The 23592-nt window shown below is 31.9% G+C and overlaps 1 protein-coding gene across 1 annotated transcript in view; it reads left to right on the top strand.

The window, feature by feature from the left end:
- Positions 1-23592, top strand: part of LOC106457059 — a 55886-nt gene that overhangs the window by 13603 nt on the left and 18691 nt on the right. The window contains exons 7-8 of the mRNA XM_022383201.1: positions 8259-8337; positions 9341-9488. Of these exons, the coding sequence (XP_022238909.1) occupies positions 8259-8337; positions 9341-9488 (227 nt within the window). The remainder of the gene's footprint in view (positions 1-8258; positions 8338-9340; positions 9489-23592) is intronic.

Genomic DNA, 23592 nt, shown 5'->3' on the forward strand with positions numbered 1-23592 from the left:
AAACTAGAGGGAAGGCAGCTAGTCATCACCACTCATCGCCAACTCTTGGACTACTCTTTTACCAACGGCTAGTAGGATTGACCGTCACATTATAACGTCCCCATGGCTGAAAGGGCGAGCATGTCTGGTGGGTCGGGGATTCGAACCCGCGACCCACTAATTGTTTCACCTTTCAAACTAATATTTTGCACCTGAACTGATTTAGGGTTACCGCAGCAAAGGGGTTGAATACTTATGCAATTGAAAATATTTTAATTTTCTTTGAAATGTAACTTACTTACCTAATATCAGCGTTTTTTTTTAGCTTTCTCAGTTTGGAGTAGATTGTATATATTCTAAATATAAAGTCCCATTTGAAAGTTTCATGACTGCAAGCTCAGACGGCAACAAAATGTGGAAACTTTGCAGGGGGGGTGAATACTTTTGCAAGGCACTGTATAACCTTTAACTTTAATAATGGAACAATATGGTTCGCTTCAGTTAGGTACATTTTTATTATTTTAAATTCATACATAAGTTATTATAGTTAACACTTGTTAGTTATTAAACACATCTTTAGCAGTTACATTATTGCGTATATTGTTGGTTTCTATTGAACGATTATCATTGTTTTCTTAACTCTCAGCACTCTCACTTCTCCAGCCAAACCCTCAAAACCAGTTACACACCTTAATGCGTGTCTTGTAAATCCTGATGCAGATTTTATGTTGTGTGTTGATTTGAATAGAGACAGATTTGGTGGTTGAACTCGTATGCAAAGAAACTATTAGAGAAGTGACACCGCATGTTATTAGTTTTACCTCTATTTTATTATTACGTTTCTTAGTTTAAGATAGAATAATAAAGCGTCATAATGCACAATTAGCATCAAGGGAAATGAGATTCGATTATAAAACTGAAAGTAATTCTGAAATAGTTTTCATAAAAGTTTATGACCAGGTTTAGTTTTTGTCGGCTACAATATAATCTTATATATATATTTCGAAGAACTAAATAGACAAACAAATTTGACAGATGAGTAGTAATGCTATAACTATTGGTGTAGACTACGTTTTTTGAACTTAAAGTTGACATTATTTATGAACAGAAAGAGTTTTTGACGTCACATAATGAGTACGCGTCTAACTCGTATTTTATATATGACAGAAATTGTTTCATAAACTGTCAAGAAGTTTCTTATTATTAAGGCCCTCAACATGCGTTAAATTATACCTAACTGAACAATCATACAAATTTATAGAAATATTTAGATTATAAGCAAAGCCTACAGAAATATGAACTTATACGACCAAGATTTTACAAAAAGCAGCATTAATATTTTCAGAAAATTTTGACATAAAAAAAATGTTTCTGGCAATCTAGAATAATGCAGAAATTTCAAAATTAAGCATTTTCACCATTTTCATAAAGAAAGTATATGCATGTATATAATTAGTAAATATGATTATATAAATAATGATATAATTGATTTTATTGCTGATCAGGATCTTTTAGACTTTACTCTTCTTAGTTATAATAAGGGCATCTTATTTCTTGGACTACATATTCTAAAAGTTAGCTTAACTTATCTTTGCTGGTAAAGTCTAATTTCACAGAAGATGCTAATACAACAGTTTCACTTATTTGTGCTCTACACAACGTACGGAGTATTTCATATTGTTGACGAGAGAACACAAACTTAATATTCTAAAACGTAACATTATATAAAGGTCAGTCAAATAATAACTCACTACTTCAAATTCGATGTAACATGCTAACACACTCAAAAATCAATAATTATCTTCTCTAGCATTACTCACGTGTTATTGCTCAAACGATTCCGACAATTTGAGGAAAATACAGACCTTAAACCACGTTCTTTACGCTGTTAAACCTCCGTCTATCCAGTCAACAACACAGACCTCTAGAAATTTCTATATTAAAACATAGCCTACAAAACTATGTTAAGTTTTACAATGAGCTTTGTAATTATAAATTAGAGGTGTAACAATCTTATAGTTCTCACTTGTCTTGTGTTGAACTAACTGTGTACAGATAAAGGTTAAATATGTTATACTTTATGTTTCACAATATAATGAGGCTACAGTCAACAATATATTATATATTCGTACTTGCTGTTAACATTTATATTTTTAATACATATAACACAACATCTTGTACAGATCACAAATAGCAAAAATAGCCCTAACTTTAAATAATACAAAGTGATGAGTTAAATACCTAGGTTACATATAATAGCGTAAGTCTAGCTTCGAGTAATAAAGCAGGTTGCATTTTAGGAAATAGCATTGAGCTATCTTCAAGTAACAAGAACTCTATGTTGTATTATTTCTATTTGGGATATAAGCTACAACATATAAGTAACTTCAAGTATCACAATATTTTCTGCTGTTTTAAAGATAATTCAGTAGCCTACATCTGAATCTCTCTGGATGTAGAAGTGGACATTTCGATATCTGTGCCATTTCGGGTCTGTGTAATGAAGAAGAAGAAACCTGGTAGTGATTTTGGCGAACCAAGGGCTTTCCGGATGTTACATCTATAGCTCACGATTGGCATAAAAAAGAGAAAAAAAAAAGATGAATGTATTGCTGAACATAAGGGGATTTACCATATATGTTTTTGTAGAAGAATATCAAGATGGTTAAGGAAGTAGGAGGACTTATTATATATTTCTTGACAGAAAATATCGTCTTGATTAATAAGATAAAACGATTTATCACATACTTCGTGGCATAGAAACTATATGTGGTCAAAGATACGAGTATGAGATGATATGATTTTGTATATTTGGCGATTATTGCAGTGACTAAGGAACTAAGATAATTTGCTACAAATGTACTGAAAGAGAAAAGTTGACGTGATTAAGAAATTGAGAAGATTTGTCTCATATATTTTTAGATAGCATATCTGTGTGTTAAAGGAAATAAGAGGATTTACTACACATTGTATGATATAACTACACACTTATGAACACAGAGTGTCTGCATGGTTAAAGAAATAAAAGACATGGCATTTCTTAACATAGTATATGTATATGAAATAGGTGGTTTCATTACAACTTGTTAACATAAAGTGTTCACACAATGAATCAAGTAACATAATTCAACAGTAATTTTTTGACGTCCAATTTTTTTTGCATAATTAGGTAAGTTAAATAATTTACTACAGTCCTGGCTAAAATATTTGCATATATTGTAACAAATAAAATCATTATTATTAAGTTAGAATACAAATAGACTTAGCGCTGTCAAACTGAGAAATGCGTGTTATATTAAACATCTACATATGTAATTTGTATAATGAGACAGGCTCTATAGACATCATGAACGATTTATTTATATATTTTCATCCCAACTTGTCACTAGAAGACGCTGCAGCTCAACTAAAGTAGCTGATTTAGGGTCGTGGTTAGCAACTTTCCGGCTCAGTTCTTCCCAACAGTGCTCAGTGGGATTACAATCTGGAGACTTTGCTGGCCATGGTAATTTTATAACGTCTTACTGACCAAGATAATCTTGTACAATACGCACAAGTGGTATTGACATCCTAAAACACAAAGAATTACTGCTAAACCTTGCCTTACCATATGGTAGAAATATCGTCTCCATGTAATACCTGTAGCAAGCGCCATTGACGTTTCCCTGGAGGATATGAAGAACGGTTTTTCCATCATGATGAATAGCTGCCCAAACTTGTACTGCACCACCTCCTGTGTGTTTTCTGTGGGAAAGACAGTCTTCCCTCATCTGTTCTCCAGGTAAACGACTAACATGAATCATACCATTAGCTTTAACAAGCCGGAAACAGAACTCATCTGAAAAGATGACATGTCACCAGTGTCGTAACTGTAAATTGGCATGCTATCTTGCCCAAATAATACGATGACGGCGGTGAATTCTGGTTAATATCAATTTGCAGATAGTCCTTCTTGCAAAATAACCTTGTTTAGTCAACCTGATATTCACTGTTCGTTTGGATACCCTAGAATGAATGTGTTCATGCCATTCCTGTTGTAAGGTGTTGCAAGACTTCTTTCGACCTTGAACTGTTAACCTGATCAAAACACAATCAGCTCGGGTAGTAGTATTCGGCGTATACCAGTAGACTTTCATGGAACAACGTTTCCTGTGGTCGGATGACGTTTCGGGATTTTGGATACAGTACACTGGGGGATACCCTAATTTTCTGACAATGTCCATTTGCTTCATACCATTTCTGGACAGTCGAACAATATGACGCCTTATAACTTCTAGTACTTGACAGGATATGACTCTACACCTAGTATCTCAGAGAAATTATCTGAACAAAGCATTGATCTGTTTCGTAAATATATTATGTCAAAAGCACGCCCTTTTATGCAAAACAGGTGTGTATGTGTGTTTTGAAGAACAAATGCTCTAAAAACTTATACAGACCAGAATAAGAACTTCTACATGTTTGTCCTATCATACTCTACCTTTTCTGTTACTACTCGGGCATTAACTCAATAACTACTCCATGCACGTAGACAGTATAAAACAGTAAACAAACATTTTAGTCAAACTGTATAACTTTCATGACACAAACTATCTACAGGTTAAAGAAACAAGAGGGATTTGCTGCAAATTTTGTTAAAATAGAATATCTAAAGTATTAAAGAAATAAAATTGGTTATTGTGTAGTTTGATTCAGTGCAAAGTCCAATTGTGGTTTTTCTGGGCTGTGTCCATCGCTGGGATTGAACCCTTAATGCAACGTTATAAGCCCAAAACTTATGAGTCAATGGGAGGATAATTTCAAAATAAATACACTTCATGACGTCAAGTATCTACTTAATACAGGAATTAAGAGGTTTCATTATATTTTTATTGTTGCATATGATATAGTTAATAAATGTATAATAAAAAATACATTTTAAATATAGTTGGTTTAAAATTCACAGTAATGATTATAGTTCCACTTATATTTTTATAAATTAACTGTTATTTATTCATTTTTGCAGCACACACACAATGTTCACATTTTAAACGATTGAGGGCTGATGAATATGCTAACAATACAAAAGTTGCAAAAAAATCCTTATTTCAGTTACATAGTATAAGTGTAATGGGATTTAAACTGCCTACTGTAAATTAATTGCTTTTGAAAGAAGCTGTTAACTGATGATTGTGCAGTAACATGAAAAATAAACTAGTATACTTTAATTATTTGATGGTTGATATTTTTGATATATAAAAATATATATTGAAGTCTCTGTATTTTCTTTGGATTAACCTTGAGTGTTTTTTATTTTTTGGCTATATCACTTAAATTTAATCAGTGGATCCTTAAGGACAAATTCTTCTTTTGCCAGAAACATGATCAAAATCAGATTAAAACGTTTCGAGTATATAGTTGATCTTATGAGTGATGTTAACCTTTGACCTGAATTCACCAGATATTAATCAATTGATCCTTTGGAACAATCAACTTTTGTACCAAATGTGGCTAAAATTAGATGAAACTTTCTGAATTATACTGCACTAGCGGGGTTAAATATGACTCGCTTCTGAGCTCATACTAAAACTCGTGTTACAATTTAAATTAAAACTCCAAATTAACTTCAATAAGTCACAAACGGAAAATACATGCCAAAATAATTAAGTAAAGATAAAATAATTACAGATGAAAGTGAAATTGAACAGAAGTAACCATTAAATGAAAATAAAAGTAGCTAAATAGAAAGTCTCGGAATCAAAAACAAATCACAAATCAAAGTTCACACGGCAAAACGATATTTAATAAATGTAAAATGCAGGATTTGAATTTAATTACACAAATGAATGAATGAATGACTAATAAACTAACAACAACAATAACAAAAAAAAAACTCTTTGGAATTTCAGCTGCTAATTTAAATGTAATTAGGGAGATGCCAGCCATGAAGGAAGGAAAGTTTTACATTGTATAACCTCCCACCCTCTTTATTGTTTGTAAACTTGTTTATGGATTACCTGAAACTGTAACAAAGGTATATTATACAGTTTTAAATATTAACCACAGAGTAATTTGTACTTCTCTAAAATAAATAGACTTATTCATTTAATGTTTTAAAATGTCTGTTTGGATTGCTTGTTAAGCAAATAGAGCTGTAAAAAAACATATATTTAGAATTTCTAATGATGTTTATTGCTAGTCACTTGAAATTAACAGACCTATAACTGCGATTTATAACTGTGTGTGACACCTGCTTTCTTCTCACACGAAACTAAAATACATGTACACATGAATATGCTTTTAAAGTTGTCTATGGACAATACTCTAACTAAATGAAACCGACATGTACATGTTTAATGTTTACAGTGTTCTCTAGGGACCACATTTAAGCAACTTTCAGCCTTGAGGGCTTTATAAGGTAACGATCAATCTCTTTATACGTTAGAAAAAAAGAGTAGCCCAAGAGTTAGTGGTGGATAGTGTTGACTAGCTAACTTTCCTCTAGTCTATCACTGTTAAATTAGGGACGTTTATCGCAGATAGCCCTCATGTAGTTTTGCGCGAAATTCAAACCAAACAAAATCGACGGACTGTTCTAGATGACTGAAACAAACATATATATATTTTATGTTTATAGTGTTGTTTATGGAAAATCTTCTAGCTAACTGAAATCAATAATTATATCCCTATCTCTACTGAAGTAAACTAAATGTTTCAATAAATGTAATAACTTGGTTCTTAAGTGTTGTCTATGAACAATCTTCTAGCTAACTGAAATCTGCGTGCATATATTTAATGTTTATAGTGTTCTCTATAGACAGTATTAAAGATAAATGAAACCAGTGGATATATATATGTAATGTTTATATTGTGGTCTATAAACAATAGGCCTAGTATGACTTACCGGTTGATCACAAATTCGAATCCCGTCAACGAACGTGCTCGCCCTTTCAGTCGTGGGGATGTTATAATGTAACAGTCAATCTTACTATTCGTCGGTAAAAAGTATTCCAAGACTGACAGTGGGTAGTATTAACTAGCTGTCTACCTGTCTCTCACTTAAACATTAGGAACGGCTAGCGCAGATAGCCCTCGAGCAGCTTCGCGCGAAATTCAACAAACTATAAATAATATTCTAGCTAACTTAAATCAAAATATATATTTAATGCTTACAGGGTTATCCATGGGTTACTTGCAACTACTATTGGCATACATTCAGTCACTTCAATCTAACCAACATATACAGTTGACTGTGTACCACCACCAAATTACTTCAATCTAACCAACATATACAGTTGACTGTGTACCACCACCAAATTACTTCAATCTAACCAACATATACAGTTGACTGTGTACCACCACCAAATTATTTCAATCTAACCAACATATACAGTTGACTGTGTACCACTTCCAAATTACGCCAATCTTACAAACACTTGCAGATATTTGTGTGTTAACACCCCCTAATTACTTCAATCATGCCAACACATGTAGTTGTCTGTGTACCAATTGCTAGTTACTTCAATCTAACCAACGTATGCAGCTGTCTGTGTACCAATTCCTAGTTACTTCAGTCTAACCAACGTATGCAACTGTCTGTGTACCAGTTCCTAGTTACTCCAATCTAACCAACGTATGCAGCTGTCTGTATACCAATTCCTAGTTACTTCAATCTAACCAACGTATGCAACTGTCTGTGTACCACTTTCTTATTATTTCAATCTATCCAACATATGTAGCTGTCTGCGTACTATTTTTAATTACTTCAACCTATCTAACATATGCAATTGTTTATGCATTACTTCCTAATTACTTCAATGTGAGCCACACACTGTTTTAACTGTTGTCATCTGAAACAAACTGATTTATATTTAACGTTTTTTAAAATTCTCTGTGTTGTACTTTTCACCAGTTTGAAACCAACAGACAAATTTTGAAAGTTTAGTATGAACAACTTTTTGGTCACTTGAATCTAGAAAACATATGTTTAGTGTTTATAAAAATGTCTATGAACTATTTACTGCGTACCTGAAACTATAACAGATACACATGGCGATTTTAATGTTTTATAGGCAGCTGGAGTCAGTAGACTTATTTATATTAAATGATTCGGAAATGTCTTTGTGAAGTAAGTAAATTCTTGTAGCCTTAAAATATGAGTTATTTTAAACATTTTTTAAACTGTTCTATAGACACTAAATGTTCATAAATGTGTCCGCTTTGTAGCACTTGTCTAAAATTAACAGATATTTATTTGAAGTACAGAGAAAATAAACGACGTATATTTAATGTTTATGAAGGAGTCTATGGACTACTTGCCAGTTACCTGAAAGTAACAGATAATTCTCCTCGAAATGAAGAGGTCATCATTATGAATGGGCAAGTACATGTCTGTCTTAAGGGTCTGAATTAAGTTTAATAAGATATATTTATGAATTTCACATACTCCAATTAATAATAGGCTTTATTAAGAGACACATTTTTCAATTATTATTTAACTTTAATGTTATTTATTAATAATAATTCAATGGTCTACATTAAATCGCGATTTCTGGTAGTTCCAGAATCTTATCACATTGTTTCTGATTTTTAGTTAGAAAAACATAACTGTGGGAATTGTACACACACATATATATATTCCACTGTTTGAAATTTGGGCCAATCATTTTTTTTTTTTTGCAGGTGTGTTTTAAAGTTAATAATTATATCCCTATCTCAACTGAAGTAAACTAAATGTTTCTATACATGTAATAACTTGGTTCTTAAGTGCTCGTTTACTTAGAAATATTGTACAAAGATATCTAGCATTGTTGTAGTTTAATGTATGAAATAAATCCGTCTATAAATGCTCGTTTACTTAGAAATATTGTACAAAGATATCCAACATTGTCGTAACTTAATCTCTCTATATTATTGAGCACGTTGTACAGAAATGACACGAGTTTCACTATATCCACATTTACTTTATCGTTTTAACAGTTATATCACTATTATTTTCTATCTTTATTTTGTTTTATAATGAAGTACTTTTATGATGTTTTCTGATTGTCTTTAACTCATGTTCACATTTTGTTTTTAAATCAACAATACTGAATCACTGCCGTTTTATTTCACACAGGCTGAAGTTCTTTTTGTGTTTTAGACATATTAAACTAATGCTGTATTCATGCAAACTTTGTAGTCCAACTTTTATCAAATGAGCCAAAGACTCCAGAATATTACCAAATATTTCTTACATGTAGTTTTTATTTACTGTGATCTTGTGGCTTCAGTGTTTACGTTTTTAACCGTTAAAATCTGTCTGATTATATAAACATATACAAGTTATAAATTTAATCGTTGGGTACAAAATACAGCTGATTAATCTATATTGTTTTTCCAGCTGCTCAATAGATCCGTACATATTCGGAAATTTCCAGACTCGTGATGGTGACACTCTCACCGCTAGGTTTAAAGCCTTCAAGTTTCCACAGTCTAATTATGTGCTTTTTGTGGGAACCGTGAATGTTTGCATTGACAAGTGCCAGGGAGTAAGTATCAACATTATCTTTTTTACAAAACTGACATTCAGCAAAGTAGAAAAAAACAAAACAAAAAACAGTAATAAACTTCAAAAATAAATTAAAATTATAAAAAACTGAGATTAAAATTATAAAAAACTGAGATTAAAATTATAAAAATTATAAAGCATAGTAACTAGTTTTTTTTTCTCCAATAAATAAGGCAACTGTCTTTTTGAATCAGTAAAGTTAAAAGCGTATTTTGTAATCGTAGAGCAACTTTCTTGGTACAGTAAGGTTAAAAGCAAAAGGAAAGGACTATTATGGAAATAAAAACCAATAGTAGACATGAGTTTGTACTCATATGAGCCATTGGACTTTGAGAGAGGGAGAGAAAGGTGTGGATAAAAACAAGCTTGACATGGCATGAACTAGTGGCTCGAGAGAAAAGATCGAAATAGAAATAAGTATTTAATCACATGAGCTACTAGGCTTAGAGAGAGACGGTAGGAATAAAAATATGTTTTAATCACATGAGCTACTAGGCTTAGAGAGAGAGACGGTAGGAATAAAAATATGTTTTAATCACATGAGCTACTAGGCTTAGAGAGAGACGGTAGGAATAAAAATATGTTTTAATCACATGAGCTACTAGGCTTAGAGAGAGAGACGGTAGGAATAAAAATATGTTTTAATCACATAAACTAGTAGGTCGAAAGAAAGAGTAGGAATTAATACAAACTGGAAATTACACAAGCTACTGGGTCGAAACAGATGAGGTAGAAATAAAAACAAGTTGGAATCCCATGAGCTACTGGTTACAGAGAGAGAGAGAGTATGAATAAAAAGAAGTTTGTAATTAAGTGAACTACTGGGTCGAAAGACAGAAAGTAGGAATGAAAACAAATGAGAAATCATATGAGCTATTGGATCGAGAAGAGAGACTAAGGAAAAAAAAAACTTAGGGGTCAAAATAGTAAGAATGAAAAGAAATTGAAAATCACATAAGCTACTTGTTCGAGAGATACAAAGGAGGCATGAAACAAGTTGTAACCACATAAACTGTTGGGTCCAGAGAGTGAGTAGGGATAAAAATAGGATGATGAACTCATCGTAGGTGTCTCAACTTGTTATTATGTCATCAATGCCTAGATTTCATTATATGTCCTAAAAAGTTACAACTAAAATTATTAATTGAACTAATTGTGTTTTCAGTTAATGATTAATTGGCACATGTCATTAAAGTTTGAATACAAGTAAAACCAACACTTTAATAAGACAACTGTTATAACACTGTTACATATGTCAATTGTATCACACACATAATCATAATTTATCTATTACTTGAACGAAGCAAATATTACAGCATAATTCTTTTTTACGATTATCCATTGTCACTTTATGTATAAAACATTTCGCTAATTCATTAGTTCTTTAGTTTTCGTTTCTCTAATTGATATACATCCTGAAAATATTTATCATACATAATGTATCGTTTTGATAAATAGTAAATGAGACAGTTAGTATAGCCAAAAGTATTTTTAAGTATTGATTTAGTACACATTTAAAATACTGATTATTGTTGCACTTCTATTTTTAATTTGCATGACAAACGTTTTGCATTTTCTGAAGTTTTATATGCAAAACACTTATCACTAATTCATTTCTATAACTAATATATCGTACATCTATTCACCCTGAAAAGGAAGCTTATTTAAATATCTTGTTTGTTTGTTTTTAATTATGCACAAAGCTACACAAGGGTTCTGCCCACCACAAGTATCGAAACCCGGTTTCTAGCGTTGTAAGTCCGCAGACATACTGCTGTGCCACTGGGGGGCATTTAAATATCTAAATAATATACAATAATTTTATTTTTAGCTATATAAGTTGATATTTTCACTCAAGTTTAGTTTTGAAAAATCTACGTAAATAATAATGCTTACCCATTACTATTGAATAAAATTATTGTTTTTACTTTTTGTAGATATTTACATTTTGAACATTAAATAAACTACTACATACAGGTGTTCTTTCTACTGCTATCTGAGGATCATTATTATTGAATGCAAGTGTTAGAAAGGTCAACACATACAATCATTAAATGGTGTGGACACTTCACCCTTATTGTATATTTAGTTTGGTTGATGGTATGTCGACCTTTTACTAAGAGAGGGGCTCATAGAATTCAAAGTTCAATATAACAGAAAAGAAAATATTGTGAAAGCAAAAGTTGAACAAGTCAATTATAATACATAGTATAAGTCGCTATTTATGATTATATATTCATTACTAAGATATAAATTTCATACATATATTTACATTATACTTAATATTGAAAATAAATTGTTCAAACTTTACATAATCATATATTTTCTACATAAATAGTGGATTATAAATTAAATTTTCACCATGCTTTAACTTAACTCGCGATGATCAGCTTTTATATGTCACTGAATATAAAAGTCAGTAAACCTAGTTTATTGCTTCTTCTCCTCACATTGTGAGACAAAACACTAAATGTGTATTCATCATATTTTGTTTTTCAAGATTTGGTGGGACAAGTTTAATAACATAACATAATATAATGTGTAACATAACGTTTAGAGACAACAAGGGACCTACTGGTCCATGTAGGCTGTCTCTTCCTCTAAAATAAATTAAAACTATTAAAAAAATCGAAGCCCTCCCTTATCATTCATATACTTATCAAATTCTCTTTTAAACTCATATAAATTTACTGCCTCCATAACATGTGAAGGCAACCCGTTTCAAAGGTCAACAACCCTATTAGAAAAATAAAACTATCTTAGCTGACGATTCTTTTACCCGGCCAAAATTTATATTTGTGCCTCTTAGTCTGACCATTCTATCCTTAATTATAAAAAAAATATCTCCCCTGACTCTTCCCTTTTCAATAGAAAACAATTTCATAAATGTTTAACCTCTCCTCATATGACAACCCCTCCATTCCAGTCATCATTCTAGTAGCCCTCTTCGGAACCCTTTCCAACAATTCAATATCCTTCCTAAGATAAGAAGCCCAAGAATGAACACAATATTCCAAATGTGACCAAACCAGTGACATATACAATGAAATCATAAACTTTTTAGGCTTGCATTCAATATTTCTGTAGATGCAACCTAAAATACTATTTGCATTAGCAATAGCACACTGCTTGGATGGCTTATGAGGCTGATCAAACATTACACCAGATCCCTATCTATCATGACACTGTTAAGGTTATTCCCATCCAAATTATACTTATAATTAGAATTATGATAACCCGCATGCATTATATTGCATTTATTATATATTAAACCCATCTGCCATTTATTAGCCCAACTCACTAAATAATCTAAATCTTTTGTAAAGAAACAGCAGCAGCATCACAGCCAGCAACACCCAAAACCTTAATATCATTAGCAAATATAAGTATTTTATTGACCATTCTTTCATCTATGTCATCAATGTAAATCAAAAAGAGCAAAGGCCCTAAGACTGAGCTCTATGACATTAATCCAGTTTGACTGAACTCCCCTTATAACAACCCTCTGCATCTTTACACTTACCCACTCTTCTATCTGATTACCTAACTTATCCCTATACATATAGAGTTATTATTTTACTAGCCTTTATGTAGTACCTTGTCAAATGCTTTCTGAAAATCCAGATACACCAAATCTACACCCTTACCCTAATCTACGTAAGCAGTAACCTTTTCAAAGAATATTAAAATCAGAATTTTTCTTATCATAAAAGTTGATATTATTGCATTTTTCCTTAAATATTTATTCAACCATATGAAACTACAGTTTATATAAGAACTGGATGTAAGTAGATGTAATATAAGATCACAAAATAATAACCATTATCAAACATGTATAATTAATTTCCAGTAAGTAAGAAACATTCAAAGTGCTTCTTCAATGTTTACATGAAAATTATTCTAATTGTTTTACATTGTGTGTAATGTTTTTAATAGTTAGAACTTTCTACTCATTCAGAAGTTCTGGAAGGTCCCAATGGATTTCACTAACCTGTTTGAAAACTTGCTTTAAGACAACATTTCAATTGGCTTGTGCTGGAAGGTCAAAATGCTGACATCAAGTCAAGTGGATAGTCCATTCAGACTTTTCAGATGAATTGCAATCTTCCATATAAAGGTTTTTTTTTGTATAACAATACTCAGGAGTTGATTGTTTGTAAAACCATTAATTATTCTGAATTGTAAAAATGTGGCATTAAAATGCTTGTACTTTTAATTTCATTTTATTGTTACTTGTAGTAGTTTAATATTGCCTTGCTGTTTGTTTTCTTTTTCACAGTTATGGAGGTTATGGCTCTAATAGACGATCTAGGTGAGCTAATATGTAATGATTATTTATTTTTCCAATTTCTTTCGTTGTAACATCTTGTTTTATTTCTTTCACTAATCCATTTTCCTACATATAGATTTCTGTTTTGTTTATAAAATTTGGACTATTAGTTTATAGTGCTCATTAGCCATCAAAGAGTTGTTTCTTATGAATGTGTTAATGTTCTGTATAGTAACAAACTTGACAACAACCCTTGCAGGCACCCATCTGGCCCCAACCTGAAACTGCCAACGCTCTGGGTGAAAACTACCCCCTGAGTTGCATCTTTTCGGCATTTACTTCTTGACCAACTACAGTATATATATAGACTGTAATTTCATGGCATACATCATGCAGCGAAGGTCTAGCTCACCAGTCAAACCTACAAAACATACAGCAGCCAGTGTTTATTCAGTATGGCTATGTGGGTTAACACTGCAGGCACCTTGTGGCTGACGTTTACTATCAACAGTTGGGTTTTCTTGCGTCAGGCCTCAACCGTTAATCTAAACATATGAAATTGGATCTGCAAGCTTTTCTTAATACCAGAATGCTGGTCTACATGAAATTTAGTGGGTGTGCAACTTTAACGGCACAGCCGTCCTACGGTCTACGTGTCTTCAAAGCACTACAACGGAAACGTCGAATTGGATTCTGCCACGTTGCAGTTCTCCTTTACGTCGCTGATCTCGTCATACGTTTTCTTACTACCTTTGCTGATGGATTAAAGCCCTTTATCGGTCTACGCTCGCATGGGCTCCTACTAGCTTCTAGCAATCAGCTTATACCTGCTTTGTTAGGGGTTTGGCTTCATGGCTCATCCCATAGCTGCCAGCTCCACTTTCTTCCTCCAGACCAATGATTGACAGATCTTGTTTGTCTGTTAGTCAGTTAAACGTCAGACAACCTTCAGGCACCATCTTGTTTTACTCTCCTGACTCCTGTGTCATGGGTATAATTTTTAATATATTTTTCTTTGATTTTAAAACTGAAAAGTTATTGGTTATATATTGAGTTTATCAATTGGTTTATCAAAAAAAATACCTTAAAATAATTTCTTTCTCACGTTAAGTGTGAACATACATGACACAAATTCCCAGTATAAAGAAGTGAAGTATTAATTTCCTCATGACTTTGGTTTCTATAACTGCTACATATAAAAACAAACTACGAGAAAGAATAATGTTAGTTTGTTTTTTTAATCAGGATAAACTGAGTGAAGATGGTGAAATTTTGGTTTAACAATTAAACAGTTTAATTTCACAAAAAAAGTTTTAATTAGCTATGACTCAAAAATAATTGAAATAATACTAGTCATTAAGTTCCATAAGAACTAAAATATATTTCCTAGTGAAGCTGGAAACTTAGAAATTGTGAGGCTGTATTATGTTTTTTGCTGAATAATAAGATACTGTATTAACAACCTGTTTAAACTCCAGTGTATTCAATCAATAATGTTTTACTTGGACCTTCAGGCTTGTTTATTTTAATGTGTATTACATTCTATTGTGAAATTCATATAAAGCTGTTTTGGAATTAAATGTTACTGTCTTAATGTTTTTGGTATATTTCTTCTTCTTTGGGTATAATTATAGGTGTCTTACCTTTTCTGAAATTTAGTAATTATCTCTGTAAAGAATTAAGCATTAAAAGATTTAAGGTCACAATTAGAATTTTGTCAATTTAAAGAAGTAAAAATTTGTCCTTTTAAATTAAAAGAGCTAGCATGTTATGATAATTATGTAGTGTTTGAAAACTGGAAAAGGAGCCATTAGTGTTAGTTAGAAAAAGAATATGTTTGGGAATAAGAAAAAGTCTATGTGGTTGTGGTTAAAATATACCTTAGAATCAATGATGTCATAGGAGAAATTTGTTGTAACCATACCTTAATTGCTATGTTTACAGCTCTTCATGCAAATCACTTATTATGCTTAAAATTCATATAGCTTACCTATCAGATGATAGCAGATATTGTACTGTTCAGGATTGAGAGATGTATGCTTAGAAGTTTCAGTACTGATGGCAAAGCACTGGCCTTGTGTTCGGACTCTGGTTTGAGGCCCTTTTCTTAACATCATGTAGTGTGTGCTGCAGGTTCTTGGTTTAGGCCTTGGTCAGGGTAGATTTCTTGATATCATGTAGTGTGTTCAGAAGGTTCTTGTCTCAGGCTTGGTCAGGGCAAATGTATTAAATTCATGTAATGTGTTCAGAAGGTTTATGTTTCAGGCTTCGTCAAAGCAAATGTATTAACATCATGTAGTGTGTTCAGAAGGTTCTTGTCTCAGGCTTGGTCAGGGCAAATGTATTAACGTCATGTAATGTGTTCAGAAGGTTCTTGTTTCAGGCTTCGTCAAAGCCAATGTATTAACATCATGTAGTGTGTTCAGAAGGTTCTTGTTTCAGGCTTGGTCAGGGCAAATGACTTAACATCATGTAGTGTGTGCAGAAGATTCTTGTTTTAGGCTTGATCAGGGTAGGTTTCTTAACATTATGTAGTGTGTGCTGAAACTTCCTCATTCAAGCCTTGGCCAGGGCAGATTTCTTAACATCAGTCAGTGTATGAAGAAGGTTCCTGGTTTGAGCCTTGGCCAGGATAGATTTCTTAACATCATGTAGTGTGACTTGGGAATTCTTGGCTCAATCACAGTTTGATTAGGAAATATTTCTTATCATTTTATGTAAGCCAAGGGTTCCTGGTTCAGTCTTTTACCAGGACAAATTTCTTAACCTTCTATAATATGAACAAAGTGTTCCTGGTGGAGGTTCCAGTCAGTGTAAATTTCTTAGCATCAGAACCTACTATAATATCTGTGGGTTATAACTAATTATTAACAAAAGTAATGGCATATAAACTGAAGATTCTGGTATACATCTTACAGCCTCACAATTTCATTTGACTCTTTTCATCTTGCAAGGAAAGAAGAAAAAAACCAACAACTTTATGAATTTTTCTTATATTCAGAAGTAAGTGTAACTATTTATAGAATAGGTTCTTTAGAATTGTTACAGACCACAAATTTTCTAGTTAGTGAGCATTTTATCAGTCATGAATTTAAAAAGAGGTAGAAGAGCAATGATCCTAATATTGCCTCAAGGTATGCCCTGTTACCTACTAGTGATTAAGGTTTACTTAAACTATATATATATGGTGTCAAAATAATTTCTAGGCAGTTGTCTTCTTTTTGCTTATTTGTGTGTCAAAACTTTGTATTAATTGAATCACATTATAACCAATATACTAAATTTTCTTTTAACATCTTGTTTTTTGGCAACAGTTTTTGTTTTATGGGTTAAAGTTTAAGGATTTCTGAATATAAAAATAGGTCTCGCACACCTAGAAGACGGTACTCTCGAAGCAGAAGTCACAGTCGTTCTCTTAGCCCCCGACGTAGTGATAGCTATTCTCCAGGAAAGAGGTCTGTTTATTTAGTTGTTCATGATATTCAAAACATGAATTTTCTAATGTTATAACATAAAAGTTTTGATGTATGCATAATAATGTCTGCTTTGGTTCAGATATTAAGTTGTCTCTCTTTATTTCTAATTAAATTGATGGAGTACAGCTTTATTTTCATTTAAATATAAGGTACTTTATCACCAGTTATTGGAAGTTGCATGATTTCTGCCTTCCAAGGGTAAGAAATGTCTTATTTGTATCTGATATTTTTTTCTAATAGGAACCAAATGTTTTTAATATCACATATTACTAGAAGAATAAATAACAAGCTTTGTTTAATTCATAGAAACTAGAGTAGGATTTAAAATTCAGTGGCTGGGCAATATAATTTGAAATATTTATTGCTTCATGTCAAATTCTCCCCACATCTAGTGATGATGTATAAGATATATATATATTTTAGCAATGTTACTGATAGACAGTAGACAGCATCTATACATTGCATCAACATTCCATACCAAGTGTTGTACTGTAAAGGATTTTTAAACTCCCTTTGACAGTTTCTCAAGTCACTAACATTGATTTGAAGCATACAGTCAAGAACTATTTCAGACTTAAATGTATGAAAAGTGTAAGCCCAAATACTTGAATACACAGTCCGTTATTAACGAATGAGGCAAACAATTATCAATTTGAAGTTTAAATGTATATTTATGTTGTAAGGATTATCTAGCCTTTGGTGATAATAGGTGAAAGTCACTATTGTTTAACATGGTACTGACAATAGTATAGACCCTATTAATTTCATGTTTTTACAAAGAATGCAAATAGCCAATTCTGAAAGTGGTCCAAAAAAGGTGAAAATTTCAGTATTTGTTATATTTCATTTCTCAGAATTATAGTATACACAGTTTATGCTTAGGCTTTTTGGTAACTGTGTATGTTTTGCTACTTACTTTATTATCTGCAATACAAGTCACACATTTGTGCTGAAAAACATCCATAGCAGATGTCATTGCAGGTTATACTTAGGTGTGACCAGTGGTCAATATAAATTGTGAATCATGTTGACGAACCTGAAGGCTGGTTGGGGGATTTGGATTGATAATGTTTCTAAAACTGCAACTGTTTAAATGACAGTAAGAAAAGATTAAACTTAATTAACACAACTGAAGGGAAAATATTACTGAGGTTATTATTACATTTAATATGTCTGATTATCCATTCTGAATAGTGGAATAGGCAAGGATTTTTATAACCTCTCTATTTACTAGCATAAAACACTTTTGCCCTGCTGCAGGGGTTAAACACTCCCTCATGGCACCCACTGATAATACCTGAGCACATGTGCCAAGTTTGGTCCACTAGCTTGTGAGTGGAGATATGAACACAGAATCAAACATGACATTCCCAGTATTTCAAGGGAAGGCCAGAAACACAAAATCTAAAGAAAGTTTCAGGTTCAACATCTCTGAAAATCTACTTTTGAACATCATCATGCTTGGGTGCTATGCCATATAGATAGTGACATTCTCCACCCCCCTGAATCATCCCAAATCAGCCTGCCAACTATAGTTTTGCTAGAACTGTGGGAGGTGATAACTGTACATAAAGTACATACAGAGCTACGTGCTCGACTAATATAGGTTTCAGGCATAAGCTTCTATCATGTTATAGATATCACACATCCAGCTTCTTTATGGTGGGAATGATTAAGGCTTACCCAGTAAAGAATCAAGTTAGTACAAACAAAATTGAAAATATGGCAAGAATATGGACACGTTCATGATAAGAAATCTAGTAAGTACATATCAAGAAGAATGTTTCAAGATTTTACTGGACAATCAAAGATCCCGTCAAATATTACATGAATGTAGTTCAAGGTTGTATACTGTCAAATTTCATAGTTGTAGTTGTATATTTTTTCAAAGCTGTAATTTTTTGGGGATGAGCTAGCCCAAACTGTTTCTTTTTCCTCAAGATGAAAATTTCTTTTACATTGGGGATCAGGTAGAGTCTTTCTCCCTATCACAGAATTGAATTTTAGGTACTAATAGAAGCGACCTTTTTATGTGTAAAAACATGTGAAATGTCTACTCCTTTACGTTAACTAGAAGTAAATAAATTTTGTACAGTTTTACTTCTTTACTTTAACTAGAAACAAAAGCGTTTTGTACATTTGACACTAACTAAAGATTTATTCAATTATTCTTTCTGGAAGTTCACATGAATTAATGACATATTTTGTCACCTGTGAGGGCTGATTTCTGATTTAAAATGGTCTTGTAACATTCTTGTACAGTACAGTTTTGATCAAGTTGATATTTTATTTCAAAGTTTGAAAAACATGAAAGTAACTACTTGTGTGTTTGACGTTTTATTTTTGAATTTGACAGTGAAGTTTTTCAGTATTAGGTATATCTGCTGTAGCTGTGAAACTGATTGGCCTTGAAAGTATAAATAGTACCCTATTCCAAATATACAAAATGGCTGTGAACCTCAGAAAATCGTGTGAAAAGTTTTTAATTTGTTAACATTTTGGCTTTATGCCTTCATCATGAACTTTATGTAATGAAATCTTTCACTCAAATTAAGAACTATTAATTATAGAAAGTCAAGATCCTAATGAAGATGCAAAGACAAATCGTTGAGTGAATAAAAGTTTTGTAAACTCTACTGAGTTCACGGGCCACTTCATTCATTCATAATTTTGTGCACTGTATTCTAGTTGGCAGTACATAATATAAACAATGTAAAAATAGTATCTGTATAGAAACTTTTCATACAAATTCATTATCTTCACTTTTTTTATATTATTTCAAAAAGCTTAAGAGTTTATCACTTTTACAGACTCTTAACAGAAAAATTTTTTCCTGAAAATATTAAATAGTTATGGCTATATGTCTTTCTATGAACCTTTCACTAACCTAGTTGTAAAGGTAAATTTGAAGGTGAAATTTCTAATTGAATTTTGATGCAAATATAAAATTTTGTTGTGTTGCCTCATCAGTGTGGTCGATTGGTTAGGATGCCAGACAATGAATCTGAGGTTACGTGGTTCGTGGCCACACTTTGGGGCCATAGGTGGTGCAGTTTAAGAGCGATAGTCAAATCCCATTAGTCAATTAAAGTAGCCCACAAGTTGGCAGTGGGTAGTATTGACTAGCTGCCTATCTCTTCAAAATGTGGGATTGTTAGTGCAGATAACTCTTGAATAGCTTTGCACAAAATTAAACAAACAAGTTCTTTAAATTATATATTCTCAAGAATTTACTGTTATTATTTTCCACATTGGAAGGCAGTAATGGTACATTTTAAGTTATACATCATTACCTAACTTACTTTCTTAGAAAATATTTGTTGTAATAAATCCTAATTGAGATATTACTTCTAGAGACTGTTTACTTAACTCAGTCTTCATGTAATGTTGTTTGTTTGTAACAAGGAGCTACTACAGAAGTGGAGAAAGAGATTGAAGAGGAAACACTGAAGATACCTGTAGCTTTTCAGTTCATCAGTTTTGCTGAAAGGAAATTTTCATTTTGTTTAAAGAATTTTGTTTTTATGTTAATATGTGTTTCTTATCATTTTGATTTGTTCATATTTCCCACATGTGACTAGATTCTAAGTTAAATTCCTTCATAGTTATCAGTATGGATAAAAAAGAACAGTTATTTCTTCCAATGTTTATCCAGGGTAAAAGAAATTTTAAAAAAACTTGCAGCATATTTTAATTATATTTTCTTTATGGCTCATGTCCTAGAAGTTAAGAATTTTAAATAAAAGTCATTTGTCAGTTATGATTTGTGTGATTCTTGTTTAATAAATATTATCAGATACATCCACCATTTGTAAGGAAAACTTTCTTGTGAAATATCTTTTTGAAGAATGTAATGGTCTTTGTTTTTTGAGCGTATCTTTCCACTTTCTATATCAAAATTTTACTAGAAGCAATTTATTTGTAGAAAATGTAAAAATAATCAAATTATTTGGCTTTACTGTTTTACAGATAAAAGAATTTAGATATTCTTTTAGATATGCAAAATTTGTATAAATGTTAATCAGACAATAAATGGGGGTATCTATACATAGAAAAATTACTGAATAATGAACAATAGTTAGAGAGACATGTAATAATAATAATTCTATTAAACATAATGCCATATATCTCATTTTAGAAATGGTAACTATATGCCAGGACTGTTATTCCATAAAATTATCTTTGATTTTGTGCTATCAAAATTCCCTGTCTTGATATACATATTGGCTGCTTTATTAGGACTTCCCTGAACTTGTTCTTGATATACATATATACATATTGGCTGCTTTATTAGGACTTCCCTGAACTTGTTCGGTAAACGCTGTATAGTTGCACTGTGCAAAAGAGACGTGGTAGGTTGTGTGTTGAAGCTTTGATTTCATAAATGCAGAAATATAGCCAGATTACAAGTTTGACAACTAATACAATTTAGGTGTGCTTGTAATGATATTATTGTTAAAAGTATGATTTTATTATTCATTCATTAAAAGTTGAACATTTTCGAAAGCATGCTTTTATTTATTTATTCTGTTGAAGATTAAATTTTGTCTGCAGTTTGTGTTTTTATAGGTATTATGTAAATACTTAGCAAAAAATAAATTTCCTAAATCCTTTTAATTGTAGGGAAATATCCAATAGTGTTTCTTGTAACCTAGACCAACTGTTTCCAATAAATTTTATTTTTATGCCCACAAAACTTATTAATATTTTTATCATACAAATTAAAATTAATGATGGACAGTGACCCAAGTACAACTCCAACCCCCAGTAAAGGAACATAAGTGGTATCAGAGGGAATAATAGTTTAAGACAGAATCCAGCTTGAAGTTATCAGTAATCATAGAATCAAACAAATCAGAATATCACACATAATTCCAACTGTGGTAGTTATATTTTAAGGTTTCTCAGGCAGAGGAGTTGATGTTGTGAAACATGCAAGTATATTGAGTATATGATTTTAACTTGACTTTTATACTTTGAAATTAAATAACTGTTATTTTTCACATACTCTTTATTGTGATGATCAAAACATTCCCAAGGTCTGGCTGAGGTTTGTGGCCTATTATTATTTCACATTATGATGTGTTGGGCATTTCTGAGTAAGTCTTCAAATAATTTCTTGCTGACTGCTTATGGAAATGTAACAGACATTTATTGAAACAACACGCAGTCCCTCAAGATAGAAAATACTAGCTAGTCAGTATAAACAGGCCATGGTCCATACAAAAACAATAAGAAAACATTGGCACAAAATCTAGCATGAACAGGAACTGGAGAGTTAAATATTTTAGTCTTGTGTAGTTAGATTTTGATGTGATTTAAAAACTTTATAAAAAGAAGATCTGTATCTTGCTATGAAGACTATACCAGTGATGATGTTAGGAAAATACGTAGGCTAAAAAAAAAATCAATTTAAGACAAAATACAAAACCATATAATCTTCTAAAGATGGACATTTCATCATCAGGAGCAAACTGGGAATGACCAAGTAAAAGCTAAGTGTGAGATAAGGCAGATTACCATTACAGCCAGAAAGTAGTTTGATTAGCTTTCAAGGAGTTGTTGCAAGTGTGTCACATTTCCATCATACAACAATATAACAGGAAACTAGAATGTGAGATGTAAAGAGGGTGAGAGGTTTGATTTAAATGACATCTAATAGTTTAGTAACCTTAAAAAAGGAATGTTTTAAAGGATCATAACTTACATCAACAGCCCAACATAGTTTGCGTCAGTTTTTCTAACTCAAAAAATAAGTTTCCAAATTATGAGTACTGTTTTTACTTCAGTAACATTGTATCATAATCTCCAACATTTTGATGATCAAAATAGGAATGGATATATTTTTGGTAAGTTTTGTGCAAAAATATTTTTTTTTATAATTTATGAAGATTCAAGAAAAAAAAAAGAGTAAGAATTATCTGTTCCTTTGGTGTGCAGGATCTGATCAAACTTGCAAAAGGTACTTATTTTGACAGCAGCACTACAGTACATTTGTTTCTTCACGTAACACATCGTGACAGTTATAATCAATCCCACAAAAAACAAAAACAACATTCAAGCAACAAGATTTCACCACGAAGTATCAAATTCTTCATAAAAATCATATCTTTCTACCCCAAAGTAAAGTTATGCATAAAATGATTCAACATTCACTTACATCTGAAGTATAGATAAATAATAAACTTGTAATACCTATCGCAAGTGGTGTTCTGAATGAGAATACGGTAAATTTTAAGAAGTCTTGTGGTTGGACTGAATGTATAAAAGTAATTATAGTATTTTGGCACTTGTGTATAAAGTTAAAATCATAAAAAATATTCAACGTTAAACTGGTA

This window comes from Limulus polyphemus, unplaced genomic scaffold, assembly GCF_000517525.1.
Source record: "Limulus polyphemus unplaced genomic scaffold, Limulus_polyphemus-2.1.2 Scaffold14, whole genome shotgun sequence".
NCBI classification, from domain to species: Eukaryota; Metazoa; Arthropoda; class Merostomata; order Xiphosura; family Limulidae; genus Limulus; species Limulus polyphemus.